At 41.8% G+C, this 25,826-nt stretch overlaps 2 protein-coding genes, 1 long non-coding RNA gene and 1 pseudogene across 8 annotated transcripts in view; 2 read left to right on the top strand and 2 right to left on the bottom strand.

The window, feature by feature from the left end:
- The first annotated feature begins 3,123 nt into the window (after window positions 1–3,123).
- On the top strand, window positions 3,124–5,693 carry cunh11orf58 (chromosome unknown C11orf58 homolog). The gene is made up of 5 exons (XM_068723988.1): window positions 3,124–3,293; window positions 4,262–4,345; window positions 4,435–4,495; window positions 4,725–4,834; window positions 5,087–5,693. Exons 1-5 carry the CDS (start codon window positions 3,240–3,242, stop codon window positions 5,309–5,311), a joined length of 534 nt encoding a protein of 177 aa, XP_068580089.1. The 5' UTR covers window positions 3,124–3,239; the 3' UTR covers window positions 5,312–5,693.
- A 2,443-nt stretch (window positions 5,694–8,136) lies between these two features.
- LOC137880914 (NLR family CARD domain-containing protein 3-like) lies at window positions 8,137–21,794 on the top strand (annotated as a pseudogene).
- LOC137880915 (uncharacterized) lies at window positions 8,981–11,720 on the bottom strand. Its single transcript, XR_011103838.1, has 3 exons — window positions 11,656–11,720; window positions 10,843–11,005; window positions 8,981–9,822 (listed from the first exon to the last, which is right to left on the bottom strand). It is a non-coding gene; the product is annotated as an uncharacterized lncRNA (long non-coding RNA).
- A 156-nt stretch (window positions 21,795–21,950) lies between the features above and the next one.
- plekha7a (pleckstrin homology domain containing, family A member 7a) overlaps window positions 21,951–25,826 on the bottom strand; it is a 94,380-nt gene continuing 90,504 nt past the window's right edge. For all 6 annotated transcript variants that reach the window (XM_068722488.1, XM_068722490.1, XM_068722489.1 and 3 more), the window contains 4 exons: window positions 23,906–24,085; window positions 23,159–23,292; window positions 22,924–23,057; window positions 21,951–22,390 (listed from right to left, as the gene is read on the bottom strand). In XM_068722488.1, coding sequence (XP_068578589.1) covers window positions 22,368–22,390; window positions 22,924–23,057; window positions 23,159–23,292; window positions 23,906–24,085 — 471 coding nt within the window. In that variant the 3' untranslated portion in view covers window positions 21,951–22,367. The remainder of the gene's footprint in view (window positions 22,391–22,923; window positions 23,058–23,158; window positions 23,293–23,905; window positions 24,086–25,826) is intronic.

The raw sequence follows: 25,826 nt of genomic DNA, 5'->3' as shown, positions 1-25,826 counted from the left end.
AGAAAAGTGTTTGAAAATGAAAAGCTCTTTGAAGCTCTTTCATTAGTTACAGCGATGAGCTTTCTGCACACGGTGCTGCAGAGACTCTTGACGGGTTCTGAGTCCGTAGAACCATGTTGTGATGGGACAGAACCGCTGAACCGTTTCTGTTCGTGGCTGACAGGGATGGAGTGGAGGGTGCAAGTTAAACTGAAGTTTCTGCCTTTTTGTTGCACAACATATAGTTGCATCTTTTTGTGGCTAAAATACACATCAGCAGCTAAAAGTTAGAGGATTAAAAAGAGAGAGATAGAACTGCATATTCATCAACATGTGGGCTCACATCTGTGTGGTTTCCCGGAGCACAGATTTACAATTGTATTTATTTCATCAGCTCCAACACGAGTCTCAGTGGATGAAAGTGGCGCAAAATCACAGCCACGCGACGTTGGTGTGTTTATAATAAGCTTAATTCTGGATATTATAAGGGGGGAATAACCGATGTATGTAATCGCGTGCACGTGTGTCGTTGATCACAACTAATAATAACAATAACTGACAGTTAACTCGTGCCAGTCGTTTTTTTTAAATTGGTCCTTTCTGAGAGTAAGTTAACACATCCATACATGACTTATTATTACTTATATTAATATTTTTTTTGTTTGGTCAACAACACCTTCAAAACTTTCCTAAACAAACAACAAGAGAAGCGTCATCTGTGAGTTGGTTCTCGCGGGTCACGTCGGGTCTAATCACGGCCCAACTTACAGGTTTACAGACCCGATACGGCCCAAATCCTCCGCTGTCATCGCTGCGTGTTGTGCAGCGGAGATAACCGGAGTGCGCACCGACTTCCACAAACACGAGCAGCAGCGGCGGCAGCAGCGGGAGGAGGAAGACGCGCTGGTCCGCACCGATGCAACAGGACCGTCTCTTACCTGGATTCACTTACTCGGTGTTTTTCGGCAAAACTTGGGCGATCGTTGCTGACGATGATGAAGAGTTTCAGCGATGAGACCAAAAAAAAACAACCAAACAAACAAGAGCAGTCAGTTGGAGCAGCCTTCAGATCCCGTGCGTAAAGTCACCATCGCTGGAGCGTGTCTGGGACTTTGGTAACTCCTCTGTTTGCGCTCCGCTCGGGATCACAAAGTAGAATCGAACGCGTCGTCAGAGCCGGTAGTGAGCCCGAGGAGCTGTCATTAGGAGGGTCGAGCTCTAAAAAACAAAAAAAAGTAGTTTAAGTTATTTCCCGTCCGGCACTGCGTGGAGGTTAAGTGAGAGTGCGGGGCAGTGTCGGGCAGAGAGGCAGATGCAGGATAACCCCTCCTCTCTCTCTCTCTCTCTGTCTCTCTCTCTCTCTCTCTGTCTCTCTCTGTCTCTCTCTCTCTCTCTCTCTCTCTCTCTCTCTCTCTCTCTCTCTCTCTCTCTCTCTCTCGTTCTAACTGCGTGTTGTTCATTAGAACATAAACAGTTTACATTTTACTTTTCTCCACTATTCCTCATTAGAACTTCCGCTGTCCCCCTTTTTTTTCGTTGTCTGTATACGTGCGCGTGTGTATATGTGTGCGCGCGTGCACGGTCACCTGCTCCTGGCGACCACTTTTAATACACTTTGAATAAATTAGGCCTGTTGCTTTTTTATTGCTTTTAATTTAACTGCGGCCACACGTTGTTCCCCTTATTAACATGTTCTAGTTGTCACAAACACACACACACACACACACACACACACACACACACACACACACACACACACACACTATGACGTAATGTGTGTTTATGTTCATTTTTTATTTTAAACAGTTTAAGCAAATGCATTTGAAACCACAAAGTTGTCTCTGTGGTCATATTTTGCATGATGTAAGTAAAAGGATGTCTCACCACCTGTTTCTCATTAAAACACACACACACACACACACACACACACACGCGCGCGCACAGACACACACACACAAATCGTCTGTGATCCAAAATGGATCTTTTCTGACGCATCACCGATAAATTGCAACGTCTTCAAAGTTTGATTATTCTTCATTTTGCTCAAGAAAACAAATCCGGTTTATTGAAAATAATAAAGTTCGGTATCTGAGCTCACCGTGATTCATTTCACGAGACGTGTTTATTTGAATAATAATAATAACAATAATAATAATAAACGGGACTAAAAGCCCCCAAAACCTCTCTTTTTTATGTCTCGATGATTGTGTGTTGCAGAAATTGACTTTTAGCGTCCTGTCAGAGGAGCGCGCGCTTCCTTCCTTTGTGACACTAACTCTTCCGCCACCTGTTGGCGGCTTTAATGCAGGCCGTCCAGCAGTCCTCACTGTATCGAGGTCCCTTTAATCCTCATTATTCTTTTATTCTACTGTATTTCTTTGTCTTTTCGAAAGACGTCATCGTGTGTGTGGAATGTGTCAGGCTAGATGAATAACCTTGCCTCGCTCTACGGCTACATTTTGATCAAATAGCCGAGATATTTGTTTCTAAACATCCAAACAAGCCTTAATTAATGAATCCGAGTTATTTCAGAATGAGCATTTCTCTGAGACCAGGCTGAAGAAAACACACATTTTTTTAGTTTCATTTAAAAAAAAAAAAGCACCTGCCTTGTGTTTGAAATCACACAGGTGATTACATTCCCTTTAGTCCCGTTTTAAAGAAAGCCTCTTGACATTTACAAGGACATTCCAACATTAGCCAAATCAAGAATTTAATTGAGCCAGTCAACTATTTAATTAAATGCAGCCCATTTGCTTGAACGACACAAGGATTGTGTAATTACGCACAGCATATAAATAAATAAAAACACCTTGTTTGTGGTTTGTTAGAGTTAGAAGTAGGGCTGTGTGTTTTCATCAGGCTGAGCAGAGATATATCTATGCTTCTGGGGACGTCTCTAGCATGATAAACCTCTCCTCTAGTTCAAAACAATACAAACATAATATAATATAATATGATATATATGGCATTATTCTGCACGTGGCAGTGTTGCTTACTTGTTTTCTAAAAATGTGATTTATTTTCAATAAAAATGAATTTGATAGTTATCTTGTTTTAAGGGTGCTGTAACACAACCCACCTGTGAGCGGCAGCAGAGCGCTGCCACGACCGACCGCAACATAAACGTAAGAAGAAGACGGAACCGGAAGTGGCGACACGAAAAGGGTTGTTGACAAACCCAGCTAGCCTTTGCTAGGTTGGCATGCCATATTTTCATTGACATTTGTTTTTACTTTTTACTACAGCTTTCTTTAACGATGAGTTATCCAGAGGATAGACACGGGACAAAACGACCAGCGTCCCCGAGTGACGTGAGTAGAAGAATCGCATCCGAACTGAACCCCGTAAAGGAAACGCTGCGGGACCCCCTAAACATAGCTAGCATCGCGTTAGCATTATTCGCTAACGCTAGTCTTCGAGCGCTTTTATCGTGAAATCTGAGCTTTTGTATGCAGCGCGAGACAGAAGTGCGCTTCCCTTTTTTTTTTTTTTAGGGTTGACTTTAAAACGTTACTGCACAAAACGCACCACGCGGTGTACTGTGTTGTATTCATCACGTATTATTAGCTGTATAGCACGTTTGTCTTTGTTTTGGGCTCTTTTGACTGGAGGTGTTTAACCCAGCAATGACTGTATCTTACTTCAAAGCACCACTAAAGTTATATTCTCAGTTGTAAATAAATGACATTAAAACAAATGTGCAGTGGGGCTAATGTGTAAAAAAAAAAAAAAAAAAAAAATTCTATTTATTTAGTTTAGCCCAAAATCACAAGTTAGCCTCAAGAGGGCTTTTTTACAATCTGTACACATCCGTCATCCTCTGTCCCAGGACCCTCACATCAGTACAGGAAACCCCCTTTAAGAAGAAGAGCGCTAGATGTCACACGTACCGAATGAACAACATAACAGAGTTACAACACAGTCAATGCATAAGACACACATGTTGAAGACTGTAAACGTGAACGTGTCCCTTCACCTCTGCAGAGGACAAACACCTGTCCAACCTGCAGCACGGTGCGTTGGAATGATCTAATTATACATGAAACTCCAGTGGAACCTCGTAATGTGGTCACGTGTTCTCACTGTATATATTTGACAGTTCCCAAAAGAGAATTCAGGAATGCACCACGTCACACGTACCTCCAATAGAACCAACTGGTCCCTCTGGTGCTGTGAGTCTTCAGACTCTCAGCCTCTCGTGCTTTTGTTAAAATCAACCAGCGTGTGCGTGACGATCTGGTGTTTGACGGCGGTCCGCTCTCGTGTTCTGTCCCGGCAGGACGGGTCCACCCAGTGGGCGGCGGCGGATCTGGGAAGCAACGAGAGGAAGCAGAAGTTTCTACGTTTGATGGGCGCCGGCAAGGTTCGTGTGCTTCAGGTCAGCGTTCTGTCAGCGTGGTTCACTGTTGGGCCCCGGAGACGATAAGGAGACGTTTTGCATTTGTTTTCCAGAAAGAACCCACGGGACGCCTCGTCATCGGCGACCACAAGTCGACGTCCCACTTCCGCAGCGGTAGGCGTCTTCACCTAGCTTCTGTAAAATGCCGTGTTTGTTCTGCTAATGCAAGACCGTGTCCACACAACTGCTGTCCCCTCTTTTGCTGCCTCGTGCTCACGGCCCAATGCGATTAACCCCCACCACCACCACCACCACCACACATCCGCCGCACAGATCTATCCGTGCGGCGGATGGGCCTGTGATGGCTGGGCGTGGCCTGCTGTGACCGGTGTCTCCTCTGCAGGGAACGAAGACAAGAAGATGAACGAGCAGCTGGAGATGCAGTACCAGCAGAGCATGGACGGGAAGCTGTCGGGCCGGAACAGGAGACACTGCGGGCTGGGCTTCAGTGAGGTGAGGGGGGGGAGGGGGGGGTCTTTAACCTGTCTCACCAGACGTGAACAAACAAACCTGCTAATGGACTCACCTCACAGAGACTCAGACTGTCACTTAACAGACGTGCTTCTTCATGTTTGTAGCTGTTGCTATATTGCTTTCCTAGAAATCCAGTAAATACTATGATGCACTCTAGGTTTTCGAGGAGACGCTGTTGTCAGAGCGACAGAAGTAAATAATCATACTAATATGTCGTCGTCTCACTCGCAGCCTTCCCCGGAGCGAGACTCGTTGCCCTCCCCCCCAGTGGACGGTCAGTTGAAGGACACCGAGCCGGAGAAGTCCACCGGCGAAGATAAACCCTCCGACGCCCAGGACGAAAGCAGCGACCCGGACTCAAGGGAACGGACTTCGGACCGGGCCGGGTCCAGTTCGGACAGTAGCGACGAAGAACGGAAACACGAGGACAAAGCGGCCGTCGTGAAGTCGGCGTAGGAGGAACTAGTTTTTGTAATCTCCAATTTGTACATTTTGACGTTATTTGTTTGACTGTAGGCGGTCGGCCGTCATGCGTGGAAGCGGGTTCTCTGCTCGTTGGTGATTGGCCGACGTTCCCGGAGCGCGTGCGCTCAAAGAATGGAGTCTGCCGGCTAAAGAAGCCCGCTGTCGGTGGAGTGAGCGGCGGTCTGTGAAGCCAAGGTGGCAAATAGTCCCGTTTCTTTATTTTTTAATTTAGTTTGAACATTTTAACAGTCACTGCATTTCACCACAGGTGACGCTGGATGAGACGGGATGGCTTGCCATTCAGCATGATTGGTATACACGTTGTACATTTTGTGAATTCTTGTTTGAAAACCAATAAAAGGAAGTGTCTGCACACGATCTGCTGTTCTTTACACTTCACCCTCAGCTGCCTTCAGACAGAGGGGGGGGGGGTTCTAAGACTGTTAATGAATCCTTGTGGATCCATCTTTACCTGAACAGGGTCTGAAGTCAGCATCAACACTGATGAGAAGTGCAAGAGAATGTATTCAACCCGTCACTGAGACTTCAGGAACTCTCTAGAGGGAACAGTTGGTTTAGTCTACAGTGAAACCATCTCCAGTGAGGTTGTTCATTTGTTTTTTTTTACATGAATCTTAAACACGTTGGTGAGATTTCTTTCACTCATGGAAGATGATCAGTCCAGCGGCTATTTGTCGTGACGGTATATCCAGAAAACATTCGGCCGCCTTCCCTTTTTTACCTCCATTTAGTTGCTTTGCAGCCTTAACACTCAATATCTCCCAATAATAGGATGAAAACAGGATTTAAAGAAAACGTCACACAAGTATCCAGACCAGTTGATAAGACACTTTAAAATGTATCTCCAGCGGCTCCCACTGCTCTTGAACATCTTTGAGGCGTCTCGACAGGTGATTTGAGTCCACTTGTTAATTCAGCTGAGGGAGGGACACACACACACACACACACACACACACACACACACACACACACACACACACACACACACACACACACACACACACACACACACACACACACACACACACACACACACACACACACACACACACACACACACGCCTCTCTACAGAGCTCAGAGACCGGGTTGTGACGAGGCACCGATCCGGAGTAGATCCTGATGCATTCAGAGCCCGGTGGGCAAAATAATTCTTACATGGAAGAAGTTTGGTACAACCAGGACTCTTCCTCGAGCAATGGGAGGAGAAGAGCCTTCGTGGTGAAAGAGGTGACAAAGAACCCGATGGTCACGCTGGATGAGCTCCAAACTTCCAGAAGGACCAATGACGATGACCCCGAAGCACCCCACCAACAAACAGCAGGAGTTTCTTACAGGGACAACTCTGAAACCAGACCTGAAACCAGAGGACCTGTAGTGAAGCCAGGAATCCACAAAATCCACGCGTTCAAAGCAACGGCAGACCCTTTAATATGTTTGCAGAAGTTGAGAAGTGGGCAGTTGTTGTCTATCAGAGGACCGGTCCCTGAACTAGTCCTCATCTGATGGACACTTACCCCCAACATTGCTCCGGTAGGCTGTAGTGTGAGAGTGGGTGTGAATGTTGGATAGTGGCATGTTGCATGGTAGCTTTCTGTCATCAGTGTATGAAGTCTATTTACCATTTCACAATAAAAGAACATGACTTAAAAAGAGCAGAATGCACATTAAATATTACATTCAGTAGAAACATCTTGAATATTGAATCCGATGAAGGAGAGATGTATTCTACCACATCATCAAATTTGGATTATTATTTCTTTCTCCGCATTTTCATCTCAAATCAACATTTGTATCGTGAAGGTTGCAAACCGGTTTGGTAAGTAATCTTTAACCCAGAGCGTCACAGCCTCGAAGACAACCCTACCCGCCCTCAACAAGACCAGCAGCGAGGAAACAAACCGTCTTAATCTCGGAAGAACCGGCACCGCCTCGACACGGGTAACACTTCTTCTCTACGCTTTACCACGAAGAAATGCAACATATTCATATATGAATGGCTTATTTCATCTCGATGCAATTAGTTTGTAACTACTAACTAACTAATAACAGGTCCTCACTGCAGGCATTTACGAAAGCCGTTCAGGTGAGAGAGGTGACATCTTGAGCCATATTTTTTTCTGCGCACAGCTGATGATGTAGTTCGTCCTAAAAGTAAACTACAGCTCGCTTTAAATGTTCAGTGAAGTGAGTTGTCTTTTGAATGAGCTACCTAACCCGGCGATCAAATCGCACTACATGAACTCCACGCGTAATAAATATATGATTTTACTGCGGCTAAATGTGCGTCACACGTTAGGAGCGCCTGTGGTAGTTTCTCAGGATGTGCATTTACTTAACAACGCAGCAGCCTGGCTTCAAAAGCTGAGAGAGAGTGCACGAGCTCTCTTGCGGCGTCTTTAGCGGTCACTCCAAACGTTATGGTTTTATATAATTACTGTTTCAACATCATTTTCCCAATAAGATAAGCTGATTCTTTTATTGTCGTTATTTCTTCTTCAAAGGTCATTCTGTTGGTATCATCTCTTCTCTTTTGTGAAGTGTGAGTCGAATTTGAACTCTCTACACTGTCAATGCAGTTATTTAAGAACATTTAATATGTTCTAAGTAATACCGCCCTAATGATTGTCATAAGTATTGGGTTTATATACTTCTACATATTGAGCTAGATCAAAATGTAAACAGAACTAACTAACAGCTGTACGGAATTGTCTCACTAAGAAACAAATCAGGTGTTATTACCTTCAACATGGACGCTGCTGAGGAGACCACCGAGGATCCTGGAGGGCCACAGTTTCCTGCGTCGTCCTGTTTGTCCCTGAAAAGTGACGCCTACATGCTGCTTCATCAAGACTTCACCAAAGAAGTGGCTGATAGGTACATAGGCTTAGCTATGCGGAGTGAAATGTCTTTAAATCACTGACATCCGACTGTATGAAAACACATGCAGACACCTGTTGATTAACGAGAATAAAACCTTTCTTCTTTCTTCTCAGCTCAGATAGTTTTGACGAATCAAACTCGCCCGTCCCGTCCTGTTTGTCCATGAAAAGTGACGCCTCAATGCCGCTTCGCCATGACTTCACCAAGGAAGCTGCTCAGAGGTACTTGTTGTTGTTTAAAATGTGTCACTTTGGATTGATACAGATACAATTGTTCCAAGAGACTGAATGCGTACACTGTAAAACTTTTTACTGTAAAATTACAGTAAATTACTGGCAGCAGTTTCGCCAGCAAGCTACTGTAAAATTTACAGTATCTCTACTGTATCAAAAGAATACAGCAGCTTGCTGTATTAAAATTATACTGTAATTTACTATAATCCAAAATTACAGTATTTTACTGGCAGCAGTTTCACCTGTAAGATACTGTAAAATATACAGTATCTCTACTGTGTCAGAGAAATACAGTAATTTATTGTAATCAAAATGTACAGTAAATTGCTAAATTAATTCCAAAAATTACAGTATTTTAGTGTCAGCTCTTTACCCCAAAACATTTAGGAAACTGTAGTGGAAGCATCTATAAAATTAACAAGCATGAAAAATAACAATATACAACAATAAACAAGACAATAGGACATATTCATAATATTCTTGTTTATTAGAATAGTCTAAGTTTAGTATAGCATCCAAATAATAGATTAAAATATTCAAGCCCTTACAAGTCAAAATGGTATGGATAAGGTGCGTGTGTGAGAGTGCGTTTTCTTAGTGAGTGTGTGGTTATCTGAGTGAGTGACAGGCTGACAACATTTGTACTTAACAAACTGAGTAAATTGTTACTAATCTGTTTCAAAAGGAAAGAGCCATTATGCAAGGGGTTTTTACTAGACAGAACAATACTGACTGTTGAACAACACTGTGTGCTAGCCCAAAATACAAAATAGCTATTACACATAAGAATACTGCTATGAATGAACTTCTGTGTGTGTGTGTGGTTATCTGAGTGAGTGACAGGGTGAAACATTCGTACTTTACGGACTGAGCAAATACTTCTTTGTTTCAAAAGTAAAGAGCCTCCCCATTACGCTAGGGGGTTTTACTTGACAGATCCATGCTGTTGAACAATATTGTGTACTAACCCAATAGCCAACTTCAATATTAAACAAAAATAATGCCTGTTTGGACATTGTAAAGAGAATTCAATAAAAAAAGAAATACAAAAATAGCCCATACAAATACAAATAGAAATGTGAATGAGTGAGACACAGACATAGCGGGTGGTCAGTAAGTGAGTGAGTGAGATATGAAGGATTTGTGTGTGTTTGTATGCGTACTCATCTGAACTCTATGGACAGAGTCATGGTAGTGATAAACTCATACAAAGTCCCACTCGAAATCCATCAGCTTCCTCAAGAGGATGCACACATCCAGCATTCAGGGATGTCACTTTCCTTTGGACCATTCTCCCGCTCTTCTTGCTGGTCACCTTTCCCTGACGTGCCTTTGTCCCTCTCTCTGGGTTGATTCAAACACAACTTCTGGCAAACATGGCAAGGTAAAACAAAAATAAATAAACATGAGTCAAACTACTTCTAAACTATTGTTAATAGCCACCACATATTGTTAGCATAATCGTTCTTTTTCCTACTTTATGTTTATAATGCATATTAGAGTAGATATATAGGAAAACGGTGCAATATTTATTGCAAATACCGCTTAATTTCCTTATGTTTTGTCACATCTTTGGAATGTGCAAATAACATTCAGGGTTTTTGATAACTTGACGAATCTTGTACATATGTACACGTCTTTATTACAGTCGCGGTGTTTCGCCATGTGGTTGTTTTCAGTACGGCAGTTAAATTATTTGGCCACTAGAGGGCTCTGTGGACCACAGAATAGTTTATTCTGGCTAGCAATCAAGTGTATTTGTCGTGATTGTAACCTAAATCAGTAATTCTCAAAGTGGGGTCCGCGAAATAATTTACAAATAAATATAAAATTGTGGTGAAGAGTTAAAAAGTGCATAGCTACAGATGGGAACCAAAGCCATATGCCAGCCAGGCTTAAGCAAAATATAATTACAAAGCACCCCTGATCCAACATGACATTTTGTTATGTTTATCACTAGGAAATGGATCTGAAGCATTTAGATTGAAAAGTATTAGAATACAAATAGTTCCAATGGCATCTAAAAGTACAAATGCTAATAAGCATAAGCTTAACCGGTGTTACAATAATGAAGTGTTCTTTCGCTATTTTTCTCCCCTGCAAGGGGTCTCTAGCCCCCAAAAAATCTGATAACCGCTGAAGTTGAATGTGTATTTCTTCTGTTTATTTTAGAACCACATATACACACCCAAGCATCCAAGTAAAGATACATTTCCTTTTGGAATGAACTTTCTGTCCTCTGTTCTCTGATCGAAGTCCTTATCCTTTAAGGAGCTTTCAAGCTAGCATCCTAAAGATACTATATCTATCACACAAAGATAAATGCAAGGAGAGCTGTAAGGCCCGAACACCTGAAACTAATGACTCCATATGGGATTCAAACTTACCTCTGTATGAATTCAAGTGTGCAGGCAGCCTGATCCTGATATTGGAGGTTGAAGTTGTAGTAGCATGTGAAGACAACAGCAAGCCCCAACACAAACGATGCTCCTTCGCACACCACGTGGCCCTCGATGCTAACCATCCAACGCTGGTCAGGAATCACTGGAGCTTAAACAAAATGCAAACAGAGTTAGGCTGAATGTCAAATTGACTATTTAACATATTATAAAGTGGCAACTTACTGCTATATTGTTTTTGTATTGTACTGACATTTCCAATTGATATTTGAAAAGATTTCAAAACAATGTAAACTTTTGATAGATATCAGGATAGTTAATGCTGTGTGGCCTTTTGATGTATCCAGGTTTTAGCAGTGTCGACAACTCTTCATTGCACATAGTCTTGCATACAATTTAGTGACTGTCTCTTAATAGAGACATCTTTAGCCAAATAATCCCAAAATCACTACAGGGACATACACTTTGATCTACAAAGGGAAGGAGAAGATCAGACAAACTAATTACATTTTTACAAGCTATAAGGATACCCTAATCAGTGGAGGAAAATAGAGAGAGAAACACAAACTACTGACATACCAGAGAAAATGTTATTCTATAACCTACTGTGTCTGTATTATAGAGACTCAACTGTTAAATAACTATCTAAGACTATGTATTAATTTATCCATTTATTCATGCTAAGCTATTTATGAATTAGTATCTATTTACAAAAATGTAAAGATGTGTGTATTATATACAGTATAAAAGAAAAAACTCACTACAACTGAACTCACTATAGCTGTGGGGCTTAGTGCTTACCTAGAATGATCAGCCGAGGGCTTTCAGGAAGGGCAAGGGATGTCTTCACAGTTGCTGCTGTGTCTGACACCTGTATAGGAGACAAAAATATCATTGCAAGTTAATATTAATACAATTCAACAATGTTTTAACTATGGTTGCCATCAATTTCACTTTTACAAAAACTATTTAAAAAGATAGACTATGGTCCACTCATTATATTTAAATACATTTAACGAAAAGTGGCTCATCTGTGCTTTCTGGAAACACTTCTGCCTGGTCTCCCTCTATGTCATCATTAACATTGGAAGCCTCTGCTTCTTCATGAGAGCACCCTGTTTGCTCAGCAGTATTCTCTCCATTATCTCTTGACCTCGTCAGGCTGAAAAGACTATCAACTGCACAACTTTTATGTGTTCTTGACAAGTGTGATGAAAACGTGGATATCACAGTAAAAACTTTACCACAGTTTTGGAATGGACATAAGACTGGTCTTCCCTCTTTAATGTGAGTCTTCAAGTGAGAAAATAAACGTGACAAACTGTCACACTTGACGGTACAGAAATCAAAGCGGCATGACAATAAAACGTCTGACTTATGCCAGTACATCCTTCCCTCAATCTTGACTCCCTCTGACCTGGGTGATCTCCATGACATTTTAAAGCCTACACTTTGCCAAATGAACGGTTACAACCATGAAAAGCACATTTAAATTTGATGTGGGGGGTATTCTGGTGAACTTTCATATGTCTTACAAAGGCATATTTAGTAACACATGCATGGCCGCAAAATTGACAACTGAACATTATGGAAAAATAAGCTAGACTGCTGCCATGTCTCCCTTGTTATTTTTTGAGTTACCTGTTATTAATAGTATTCAGTATCTAAAAGTTAACTAAGCTAAGAGCGGCTAACGGCTTAGCTAGCTAACATGCATGCATGCCGCATGGAGAAACATGTACTAACGTTACATGTTAACAAACGTGTTCGAAAAATTAGCTTAAGTTGACTCTGGACTTACCATGAGGTATAGTTAGTAGTTGTCCTTCTTGTGCTTTTCATCCGGACGGGGTAGAAATACAAAAAAAGACCCAAGCTCCAGGTTTTGTGTCTCCTCCACTTGCACTGGAACAGGATGGGTTTAGTGCTGCAGCGACGAGAGCGTACCGACCTCGCGCGCAACGGTGCAAACATTTGACTTTTAAATGTTTTATCGTAATCTGGTAAAACTAAAGTGACCTACGTATTAACACAGAAGACATTATAATTCAAATAGAAAATGACAAGATTGACAGAGGAGTTGCAAAACTCAGCTCTGGCTACTCATTTATGATAACTTCAAAATGAATAAACGTTACTTTCCCGAGATTCTCAGCGGTAGGCAGTAGATTACTGTGAAAAGAAACACTTGACCGTTAGGATAATGGAAGTAAGCGTTGTGACTCCCAGAATGCCTTGCTTTTACAGCATTATACAGTGTTAGCAAAATACAGTAGGTAACTGTTAGAATTTCACTGTAAATTTACATCAAAGTGTTACAGTGTAGGTTGAAAGCGTCGTTTTTCGTTTTGAAAGTGAAGGTTGTTTTTTTTGAAAGTGTAGTTTTTTTTTGAAAGTGTAGGTTTTTTTTGAAGTGTAGTTTTTTTTTTGAAGTGTAGTTTTTTTTTTAAAGTTTAGGTTGTTGTTTTTTAAAGTGTAGGTTGTTGTTTTTTTAAAGCGTAATTTTTTTTTCAAAGTGTAGTTTTTTGTTTTGAAAGTGTAGTTTTTTATTTTTTAACATGTAGGTTTTCGTTTTGAAAGTGTAGTTTTTTTTTAAAGCGTACATTTGTTTTTTTATAGTGTAGTGTTCTTTTTAAAAGCGTACGTTTTCGTTGTGAAAGCGTAGTTTTTTTTTGGAAAGCGTACGTTTTTTTTTTTAAAGTAGGGATTTTCTGTCAGGTCATTCTGTTGGTATCCTCTCCTCTTGAAGGGTGAGTCGAATTTTGACTCTACACTGTCAATGCAGTTATTTAAGAACATTTAATATGTTCTAAGTAATACCGCCCTAATGATTGTCATAAGTATTGGGTTTATATACTTCTACATATTGAGCTAGATCAAAATGTAAACAGAACTAACTAACAGCTGTACGGAATTGTCTCACTAAGAAACAAATCAGGTGTTGTTACCTTCAACATGGACGCTGCTGAGGAGACCACCGAGGATCCTGGAGGGCCACAGTTTCCTGCGTCGTCCTGCTTGTCCCTGAAAAGTGACGCCTCCATGCCGCTTCCTCAAGACTTCACTAAAGAAGTGGCTGATAGGTATATAGGCTTAGCTATGCGGAGTGAAATGTCTTTAGATCATCGACATCCGACTGTATGAAAACACATGCAGACACCTGTTGATTAACGAGAATAAAACCTTTCTTCTTTCTTCTCAGCTCAGTTAGTTTTGACGAATCAAACTCGTCCGTCCCGTCCTGTTTGTCCATGAAAAGTGACGCCTCAATGCCGCTTCGCCGTGACTTCACCAAGGAAGCTGCTCAGAGGTACTTGTTGTTGTTTGTCATTTGAATTTAAATGCAGTTTAAAATGTGTCACTTTCGATTGATACAAATACAATTGTTCCAAGAGACTGAATGCGTAGGTTGAAAGCGTAGGTTTTCGTTTTGAAAGTGTAGTTTTTTTTTGAAAGCGTAGGTTTTCATTTTGAAAGTGTCGGTTTTTTTTGAAAGCGTAGGTTTTTTTGAAAGTGTAAGTTGGGTTTTTTTAAGGCGTAGGTTGTTTTTTTAAAGCGGAAGCTTTTTTTGAAAGTGTGTTTTTTTGAAAGTGTAGGTTTTTGTTTTGAAAGTGTATTTCTTTTTTTTTTGAAAGTGTAGGGTTTTTTTTAAAGTTTAGGGTTTTTTTTTTAAAGCGTAGGTTGGTTGTTTTTTTTAAAGCGTACATTTTTTTTTTTAAGTGTAGTTTTTCGTTTTGAAAGTGTAGTTTTTTATTTTTTAAGTGTAGTTTTTCGTTTTGAAAGTGTAGTTTTTTATTTTTTAACGTGCAGTTTTTCGTTTTGAAAGTGTAGTTTTTTATTTTTTAAAGCGTAGGTTTTCGTTTTGAAAGTGTAGTTTTTTTGGAAAGCGTACGTTTTTTTTTAAAGTAGGGATTTTCTGTCAGGTCATTCTGTTGGTATCCTCTCCTCTCCTCTTGAAGTGTGAGTCGAATTTTGACTCTCTACACTGTCAATGCAGTTATTTAAGAACATTTAATATGTTCTAAGTAATACCGCCCTAATGATTGTCATAAGTATTGGGTTTATATACTTCTACATATTGAGCTAGATCAAAATGTAAACAGAACTAACTAACAGCTGTACGGAATTGTCTCACTAAGAAACAAAACAGGTGTTATTACCTTCTACATGGACGCTGCTGAGGAGACCACCGAGGATCCTGGAGGGCCACAGTTTCCTGCGTCGTCCTGCTTGTCCCTGAAAAGTGACGCCTCCATGCCGCTTTGTCAAGACTTCACTCAAGAAGTGGCTGATAGGTACATAGGCTTAGCTATGCAGAGTGAAATGTCTTTAAATCACTGACGTCCAACTGTATGAAAACACATGCAGACACCTGTTGATTAACGAGAATAAAACCTTTCTTCTTTCTTCTCAGCTCAGATAGTTTTGACGACTCAAACTCGCCTGTCCCGTCCTGTTTGTCCATGAAAAGTGACGCCTCAATGCCGCTTCGCCGTGACTTCACCAAGGAAGCTGCTCAGAGGTACTTCTTGTTGTTTGTCATTTGAATTTAAATGTAGTTTAAAATGTGTCACTTTCGATTGATACGGATACAATTGTTCCAAGAGACTGAATTCTTATGAGTGTCGGCGCTGCTTCTTTCATGGCGTCTTGTTGTTTCCTTTTTCTTTGCAGTTCGATTCCGTTTGGAAAATCGAACGTGCCGCTCTTTTCCCGTGCATCCATGAAAAGTGAAGCCTTTACAACGGTCCATCATGAGAGGTACATGTGTGGCGTCTGCTCTGTGTTTTGAGTCATGGTGGTGGTGATGATGATGTGGTTCTGGAGACTGAACCATCAACCCGCTGGTCAAATACTTTGTTCCCAAATATCCTAATGATTTAGGTGATTCCTTTACTTTTGATCTTAAACATGATGATTGGATTCTTGTCCTTGAGAGCTGTGCGCTGAGCTTTAAGGAACATTATCTTGTTTGCTTTAGATGAGAAGATCTTCATCACTTCCATGGAAATTGTTTTTCAGGTCTGAAAACTGGTGGAGCAGACGTTGTAGAATAGCTTCTGGTCCGTGTTTTTCTCTGCATGATGAAATACTGTGCAAACGTTTTAAAACACAGTTTCTGAAGCAGAATATAAAACTGTATTTTTATAAAACAACACAGAAGCAACCTGTCAATTCAAAGTTCAGGATGAGGCCGTTTAGTTCACTTTGAGTGAACTAAAGTCTAAATGAAACGTGACTATAGATGAACGTTATCATAACCTCAGCAAAGTCCACTTGTTAGTATTGTCTTCTGTGCACTTAGCAGCACAATTCTTACATTGTTATATTTAAACGTTACGTTGCAACAACAAATAAGAGCCAGGGTATGAAGGTATATTTGTGTCTTTATTACGCAAATCAAAAAAATGTTTTGAAAGCAAATCTGTCAAACCTACGCTTTCAAAACGAAAACCTACGCTTTAAAAAAAAAAAGCAGGGTTGTTTTTTTTGAAAGCGTAGGTTTTTTTTGAAAGCGTAGTTTTTTTGAAAGCATAGTTTTTTTGAAAGCGTAGATTTTCTTTGAAAGCATAGGTTTTGGTTTTGAAAGCGTAGGTTTTTTTTTAAAGCGCAAGTTTTTTTTGAAAGCGTAGGTTTTTGTTTTGAAAGTGTAGTTTATTTTTTAAAGCATTTTTTTTTTTAAACGTAGGTTTTTTTTGAAAGTGTAGTTGTTGTTTTTTAAAGCGTAGGTTTTTGATTTGCAGCCAAAAATTCTAGTTTCATAAGCAAAACTAACAAATAATTTATTCTCAGTTTATATATTTTCACTTGCAAACTTGATTTTTGATTGCAGTGCGAGAAATTTGCTTTTAAAACATTATTTTTTGTTAGCGTAATAAAGACACAAATATACCTTCATACAGGGTCACTTAAATTAACGTAAAATCAAGATGTATTTAAAAATCATCGTGCAGAATATAGAGGCGCTTCTTATACTTGAATGCGGCATCAATGACCAAATTAACAAATATTAACAATACTCTGATTCAAGGATATTAATCAAGTTCCTCCATTTTACTACTGTATTTTATTTTCTTACACTGCTTTTTAGTGTTTTAATGACTGTTTTTAATATTTCAATGAATGTTCTTAATTGTTTTTAAATCTCATTTCCTTTTTTTTCATTATGTTTTGATGCTTTTAATGGTTTTATGTGAAGCACTTTGAATTACCTTGTCGTTGAAACGTGCTGTACAAATAAACTTGCCTTGCCTTGCCTAAAGGGATCAGCATGACTGTTCAGAATCAACAAAGATGGATGAAAATTCCATATTTGAGGTAGGCTATGTCTCTAATGTCTGTACATCTTCACTTACAAGTAACAATAATGTTTATTTATAGGTCAAGTTTGATTTGAATTGTTTTTGTGAGAATAAGTTGGTTAAAGTGAACCTAGTGTATTCAAAGCTTTACTCATTCTACTTTCTCTGACGCAGTTGGTGGAAGTACACAGCAAGAACATTTTGCTGAGTGAGCTGAAAAGGTATAAAAGGATGCTCTTTCCACATCTGTCACAAACGTCTGAGAGTGAAAGGCAGGATGAAGACAGTTCGACTGCTGAAGATAAAAACCAGGAGAACAGTGCCAGTGAGGGCGCTCTGAAGATCACACTGCATGTCTTAAAGGAAATGGGCCAAACAAAGCTTGCTAACCAACTGGAGAAATGTAAGAACCAAGAGTAGGAACAACCAATATCTGATACAAATTTCATGACAAACTGGTGTTTTCCTTAAAATAGAGGGAAGTTGTTATAACCTGTTAAAATGAAATGAATGCAACAACATTGTTTTTGATTTCTTTGTACGACCAGACGTGTACGGCGAGCTTGATGTCTGCCAGCGCAAACTCCGACACAAATTGAAAAAATTTGAATACATTTATGAGGGGGTGGCACGGCACGGGTCTCAGACGCTCCTCAACAAGGTGTACACTGAGCTCTACATCACAGAGGGAGGCAGTGGGACAGTCAACAACGAACACGAAGTCAGGCAGATCGAGGCTGCAACCAGGAGACGAGCGACAGAAGATAAGCCAATCAAATGTGAAGACATCTTTAAGCCCCTTCCCGGACAGGACCGATTCATCAGAACCGTGCTGACAAAAGGAATCTCTGGCATTGGAAAAACGATCTCGGTGCAGAAGTTTAATCTGGATTGGGCAGAGGGAAGACTTAACCAGGATATCCAACTCCTAATTAATCTTCCGTTTCGGGAGCTGAATCTGTTGAAGAGACACTTCACACTGACGGAGCTTCTTCATCATTTTCTGGTAGAGGCAAAAGAATCAGGAATTTTGAATTTTGGCAAATACAAGGTAGCGCTAATATTCGATGGGTTGGATGAGTGCCGGCTTCCCCTGGACTTTGATCGCAACAAGTGCTGCCGCAGCGCCTCAGAGCCAGCTTCAGTGGATGAACTACTGACAAATCTCTTCCAGAGGAATCTCCTGCCCTCTGCGCACATCTAGATTACCTCCAGGCCGGCAGCTGCAAGTCGCATTCCAGTTGATCTCGTTGACCGTGTGACGGAGATCCGAGGGTTCAACGACCCCCAGAAGGAAGAGTACTTCAGGAAAAAAATCTCCGATCAAAACATGGCCGGTAGAGTCATCTCGCACGTCAAGTCAACCAGGAGCCTTCACATCATGTGTCACATTCCAGTCTTCAGCTGCATATCCGCCACCGTTCTGCAGATGATTTTGAAACAAACGGAGGATGGAATCAAAGGAGAAATGCCTGAAACTCTGACGCAAATGTATGCACATTTTCTGGTTTACAACTCTGTGATCCGAACCCAAAAGTATTCAGAACAAAAAGAGGCATCGGAAACACCGTCCCAGGTGAAAATGGATGAAGAGATGATCTTGAAGCTTGGAAGAATGGCCTTTGAGCACCTGATGAAAGGCAACATGATCTTCTATGAGAATGAGCTAAATGAGTACAACATCAACGTGACCGACGCCGCAACATATTCAGGAGTGTTCACACAGATCTGGAAGGATGATTTTGGCTTAAATCTGGAGAGAGTCTACTGCTTTGTGCACCTCAGCATTCAGGAGTTTTTTGCCGCAATGTACATTTTTCACACCTTCATCTGCTTCAATCAGAACTTGCTGGACCCAAAAGAATCCGCCACTGTCCAGAAGGCTCCCGGTGAAGCAAACGACGTTCTCAAGAGCGCAGTGGACAAGGCCTCGCAGAGTGAGAACGGACACCTGGATCTCTTCCTGCGTTTCCTTCTCGGCCTCTCACTGACATCCAATCAGACGTTGTTGAAGAGCGTTCTGACCCCAATGGGGTGCGGTTCACAGAGAAATGAGGAAATTATCGACTACATCAAGGAGAAGATCAGACAAAATCCCTCCCCAGAAAGATGCATCAATCTCTTCCACTGCCTCGGTGAGTTGAATGATCAGTCGCTTCTGGAGGAAATCCAGAACTACCTGAACTCTGGTGGTTTGTCAGAGACCCAACTGTCATCTTCACAGTGGTCAGCTCTGGTCTTTGTGTTGCTGACCTCAAAGGGAGAGTCGGATGAGTTTGACTTGAGGAAATACTCGAGATCAGAGGAGGGTCTTCTGAGGCTGTTACCAGTGATCAAAGAATCAAGAGTAGCCTTGTGAGTAAAGCACAACATCCTCTGCACCTATTGTAATCGTATGTAATGCACTATCATTATTTGTACAATGCTGTACTTGATTGTCTCATTCTTTATTGTTTCACAACTCAGCAAATGATGCTAAAATGTTGAATTGTCGTTCATTTTGAAGGCTTAAAGAGTGTAACCTCACAGAGAAATGTTGCGAAGCACTTGGAGCCATTCTAAGCAATTCATGCCTGAAAGAGTTGGACCTGATTGATAACGACCTGCAAGACTTGGGAGTAGAACTGCTGTCTGCTGGACTGGCAAGTCCAACATGTCAGCTGGAAAAACTAAGGTTCGTGAAGAAGTGCTGAAGCAGGCCATCTATGACATATTATTTTTGGTGAATAAGATTTTGTATTGCATTCTGTGAATAGCAATACATTTGTTTTACTCTTCAATTTCAGGCTGCCGTTTTGTGGAATCACAGAGGTCGGCTGTGGCTTTTTGGCTAAAGCCCTGCGGACCAACCCCACCCACCTGAAGGAACTGGATTTGAGTTACAATCATCCGGGACAACTGGGGATGGAGCTGCTGTCCTGTTTACAGGAGGACATTGGACACCTCACTGTCAGGTACGACTTTGAGTTAAATGTACAAGTTTTATTTTTGTACTACAAATTCATTTAGAATATTTTACATATCAAATGTCATCTCTTTGATTTTTCCAGCTTCAGCGACAATGCAGAGTGCTACTTAAAATCAGCTCTGAAGAAATGTAAGTTGTTTTTTTTTTCTTTAACAAACAAAACAATGCCAACAATTTTAACACAAATTGTTGGCAATAGGCAATAGCAGTCAAGCTATTCATACTTTTAAAATATGAATATAAAGACAGAGCGCAACGTCATACTATGAAAACCACAATGCTCAACTAAGGGGATGGAATGCTAACAAAATGCCTGTAGCTAGCTAAAAGCATCAGATTTCAGCATGTCAAAGGATTACTTTAGTACAATGTCTACCAGAGGTGGTACAAGTTAGCTGTTAGCGAGCTAAAGGTAGTTATGTGTTAGGGAGCTAATGTTAGTTATGTGTTAGCAATCTAAAGTTAGTTATGTGTTAGCGAGCTAATGTTAGTTATGTGTTAGCTTAAAACTGACATTTTGACAAACTGCTTGCTGTTTTTGTTTCATTAGACGCATGTGAGCTTACTATGGATTGGAATACTGCCCATTCACACTTGTCAATTTCTGAAGACAACAAAAAAATGACGCGAATGGAAACAGCTCAGCCGTACCCTGACAACCCAGAGAGATTTACAGACTGGGGACAAGTTCTTTGCACAGAAGGTCTGTCTGATCGTTGCTACTGGGAAGTAGAGTGGACTGGGAAACAGATCGGTATAGGGATGGCTTATAGGGGAATCAGCAGGAAAGCAAAAGGTAACGACAGTGTCCTTGGCTGCAATGATCAGTCCTGGAGTCTGCGCTACTGTAACGGCAATTACACAGTCTGGTACAATAAGGATAATTCATACGTATCCACCCCCTACTTTGACTCCAAAAGGGTCGGGGTGTTCTTGGACTGGTCAGCTGGCACTCTGACCTTCTACGCCGTATCGCCAAACTCCATGACGCACCTGCATACGTTCCACACTGACTTCTCTGAGCCACTGTATCCAGGCGCATGGCTGGGGTATGCAGATTCCTCATTAACCCTGTGCCAGCCAGAATACCCTTAAATACCCCCGAAATATTCAATGTACATGCTCATAAAACATGTGCATAGAATAAATCAAGACTGAAGACAATGCTATTAATGCAAACATCATTGGGAAAATGAAGGGATTTCAGATGGCCTTTGTTTCTATCAAGTTAGTTTTCTAGCAGACCTCTTCCTGGGTGACAGTAAGGGGGCCGGTTCACGCCATGGATGTATTTAAAGAGAACTGGATTCAGCGTCGTGAGGCGACTCCCCGTTCGCTCCTTTGAAAGTTGCTCAGCGACATATGAAGCAAGAAAAGTATGACCTCCGAGTATAGAATTCAGATGAAAATACCCCGATGTTGGGCATCTATGGAGCGTTTCCTTTAACCCGGCCTCCCAGCTCTCGGTCCAGCTCTCGGCCTCAGGGTCGTTGAAGCAAGGCTGGTGTGAACGCGCCCCCAGCTGTGTATTTTGTTTAAAACATGTTGCTTAAAAAACAATATTTAACGTGCTCTTTATTTTCTTTTACTCTGAAAGGGTGCCTCTCCTCCGTGTGTTGAAATATATGAAGTCATCATAGCTATCTGTTTCCTTCTAGCTAACAATGTTCAAATCAACAAATCAAATGATATGCCTGTAAAATGAACAGCAGTATATTGTAGTTATTCTCTAATCTATTTAGCTGATGACAAATGTTTTGAGTGTAACTGAGAAACATGTATTATATTTCTGAACAATAATTGACCATCAGAGAAACGACACCAAATAAATTAACTTGTTTTAATTCATGTTATATTATAATGCATTTTAGTTGATTGACAGGACCACGATCATTGCTATTAAAAATGTACAGTAGAAGTTGAAGCATGTTAAGCCAAACAATGTAATAAATAACATTCCTGCTGTAGTGTCAGCGTGTTGGCTTTCTTTTCACTTATTCACTCTTAAAAACTACAAAACAGCTACAAAATATAAAGCAGTTCAACTCGTGTTATAAATTATTATTATTGCTGAATCGTGCTGAAGCAAGAATTGATTCTATATCAAAAAACAACGAATCAAATCTTTACAGAAATGTGTCTCGTGCTCACTCGTAAATAGACGTGTTACAAGTCAATCGGTTAGTCGGCAACCGCTGGAAAGTGATCGGTTCCTTTTTCTTCGGTTCCGTTGGGTCGGTGGGTCAGTGCTGTGCAGCAGCTTTGGCTGAGGAGGAAACGAACAGTGAAGACATTAGTGTTATCAGGACAGCCATGACACATTGCCTGTGTTGTAGTTTCACGGTTAAATATGTGTATTTCAAAGCAACACAATCAATGTTCATGTTTTGTATTTACATAGAAACACACACAACTCGCACCAAAGCACCGCTTGCACATCGAAGCCCACCGCATTTCACCAAAGCAGCTCTTTATAGACACCTGAGCCACGCCGACCAGAAAAAACGAGCCAAACAAAAAGGAACCGGGACCGCACACGGATCCGCCTCAGGGACGAATGCACAAGAAATGACGAAAAACCAAACCACAAAATACCGAGATGTGAAACGGGTACCTGGAGCGGACACGCTCACCGACTCTCCAGCCACTCGGTCCCTGCAACACCAGGGACAAACCACAGGTAGCTCCGGTTGGTCTTTACCGTTTACTAACCGCGGTTTAGGCTGATTCAAATGTAAGTATAAGGGTTTGCTGGAGGCCGTAGCTTTGAGGGTTCGGCGACGCTTCGGGTTCACTAACCTGCGACCAGCTTGCTCTTGCGCGAGGCCTCTGAGGCCAGAGCGTGGGACGCGTTCATGATCCTCTCCTGCTGCTGTAGAGCCGAGTCCAGCTCGCTGAAGTCCAGCGCCGCGGACGGCTGTATGTTCTGAAAGCTGTTGACGGGACGACAAAACGCACACTCAAAACCAGGAATACGGTGGATCTCCTGAACTCACTTTATGTGTTTAAAACACTAAAAACAAACTTGGAGTACCTGGATTTGGCCAGGAGGTTCTTGATGCGCTTGGCCCGGCGGGAGCGTTCCTCCAGCTCCTCTGGACTCGGAGGCTCATCGGGGTCAGACTCCACGTAGCGCTCTGGGATGGGGACTTTCTGCGGTTTGGACAGCTGCATGTTGGACAGACCAGGTCAGTCTTAAACACAGCCATGGACGGTTCTCTGCAGTCTGAGCATTTGCAGTTCGGAGGAACGCGACACGTGGAACCTTTCTTCCTTAACGACAGGAAACGATTCCCTCTCTGGGTTTAATTGCTGCATTAATAAAGGGAAGCTTTGAAAACGTCCAGCGTGACTTTAAGAGGAAGGAAGTGATGTCAGACCAAGCCCTTCACAATAAAACTAACTAATTTCTCTAACTTTTTAACTGGTTTTAAAGGGATTTGACTTTATAAACTTCCATGCAGTGAAATGTGGATGTTTTTACAGCAAAATAAAATATAAAGTTTTGTGTATACCACACATTGGGTTTGATGAAGTCAAAGGAAGCTTGTTTAAAACCTGTTTTTTCTTGTCTGTCAGACAGAGTTTGAGGGTTAAAGTTCTCTTCTTCACGATGGAAATAGATGTAAAAGGTATATTATCTGTGTCCACGATTATCAGACGATAACTTTAAAGTGCATTTTTAACCAAAGGAATCGGACCAGTGGAGCTGTTAGTGAGAGGATTAGCATCTTTCTGCGTCCCTCCACTTGGTATCTGTCGTGTTCTGATGCGTGTTTACCTCCCGGCTGATGTCCAGGTCGTAGTCCAGAGGCTCCACATCCACCTCTCGTATGCGCGTCGCCGTCGCCGTCGCCGTGATCCACTCGTCCGACCGGATCCTTCCTCTCTCTTTCGCTCGAGTCCGCCCCTCGTCGCTCTGACCCTCGGCGGCGAGTCGCTCCTCCTGCCAATCAAACACCTGGAAAACGGCAGGAGTCTGGATTACGCATAGAAGTAGTCTTCTAGAAGTCTTTAACGGGCCAGAGTGTCGGGTTCAGAGGCATCTATAGCCGACTGAAACGTCTCCCGTGTGCCAAGCGTAGATACAAGTCTGTAGATGTGAACGGCTCATTCTGAGGGAACAGTCGTCTGTTTTGTTTCAGGTGATAAAACACCAAAAGACACCCCCCCATAATGTCACACACTGGCCCTTTAAGTAAAGTATCAATCAATCACAAGACCTCTGTTTGTCTCAACACGTGTCTAAAAAGGTCCTGGATGTCCAATATTATTTAAAAAATTGATTTGGATATCATTTCCACCGTCATAACCCGGCTCCTAGGCCATGACAAACACCAGTGTCTATAATATTTGACATATTCGACACACAGATGTGTAGCCGGTTCCATTATAGCGCCGACACGAGATCCAACGCCTTTAGAGTTAAACTATTAGTCGATTAATCAGCATCAGTGATCACTCAGATTCTTTTGGGTATATCAGATCATTTTCAGAGCAAAAGATTGAATTGAGGAAATCACCTGCAGGTAAACAGACATTCTCTGATATAGGAGAGTGTGTGTGTGTGTGTGTGTGTGTGTGTGTGTGTGTGTGTGTGTGTGTGTGTGTGTGTGTGTGTGTGTGGTGAAGGGGTACTTGTGGGTAATCATCCAAGGAGCGTCAAAAAGCCATGCATGCATCCTCTCCCCCTCCAGTATTCTGCAGCTCGCTGTGATCTGCTGGCGTGTTCAACATGCTCTGAGAATCCCACGCCTCGTTGAGCTCGAGGAAAATCGATCGATCGCACACACACACACACACACACACACACACACACACACACACACACACACACACACACACACACACACACACACACACACACACACACACACACACACACACACACACACAGAACAAAAGAGAGAGAGAGAAGGGAAAAGCATGCGGACACAGAGTCATCAAACCCCCGGTCAGATTAGGAAGAACACAGCCAAGAGGAGCTTCAGAAGCAAGGAACTCTTTATTGTCGAGTGCAAATCTCTACATGATAGAAAAGAAGAGGGAAGAGTCGTTGCTTCTCGGTCGACACAGGATTAGGCGGCGGCGAGGCGCTTCACCTCTCTAAGGGTCTCTACTGGACTTCTACTCTCCCAACGAGCAAAGAGGAGGATTTAAAAAAAAAAGAAAAAGAAAAGAAAAAAGCAATGTGGCAGAAAAGCGTTTCTGGATTTAATACTCGTCAGGAAAAGAACAAGGAGCGGAGAACCTCTGCGGTTCTGTGGTTCCCCCAACCTTGTGCCTTCAGGGACTCTGACCCTCACCGACGAGCCAAGTAATAAGGGTGAACTTTGACCTTGTGCGTTTCTTTATATCACACATACTTTATAGAGTGTTTGCTCGTGTCCGTTTGTCACAACTTGGCCACCGTACAGCGCCGCTCTCCTTCGTTGTCCGCTCCTTGTTCAGAACTATCCTCATCATCTTATTATTATTATTATTATTATTATTATTGCATGTCAGCCCTGTCCTGTATATTTATGATGCATAAAACAGCACAGGCATAGGCCACTTCAATTCAAAAGTTTATCATCGACCACTGTCAAAAAAGAACAACACGTCACTCTGCACGGGGAGAAGGCTGCGTCAAACGTGAAATGGTGTAAAGACGTGGTGCGCTGGTGGAGGAGAGGAACTAAAGTACGCTTCACGGTTATGTG

This window comes from Cebidichthys violaceus, unplaced genomic scaffold (genome assembly GCF_023349555.1).
Source record: "Cebidichthys violaceus isolate CVI_PGR_0920_01 unplaced genomic scaffold, fCebVio1.0.p SCAF_3, whole genome shotgun sequence".
Taxonomy (NCBI): domain Eukaryota; kingdom Metazoa; phylum Chordata; class Actinopteri; order Perciformes; family Stichaeidae; genus Cebidichthys; species Cebidichthys violaceus.
Note: the sequence above shows the minus strand (reverse complement) of the source record. Positions and strands in the feature narration are given on the sequence as shown.

Bases quoted from the DNA above. Each gene is read 5' to 3' on its own strand.
- cunh11orf58 (XM_068723988.1), top strand. From the start codon at position 3,240: ATGAGTTATCCAGAGGATAGACACGGGACAAAACGACCAGCGTCCCCG. The intron at 4,496-4,724 runs GTAGGCGTCTTC...TCTCCTCTGCAG, and splicing joins GACGTCCCACTTCCGCAGCG to GGAACGAAGACAAGAAGATG. The intron at 4,835-5,086 runs GTGAGGGGGGGG...TCTCACTCGCAG, and splicing joins GCGGGCTGGGCTTCAGTGAG to CCTTCCCCGGAGCGAGACTC.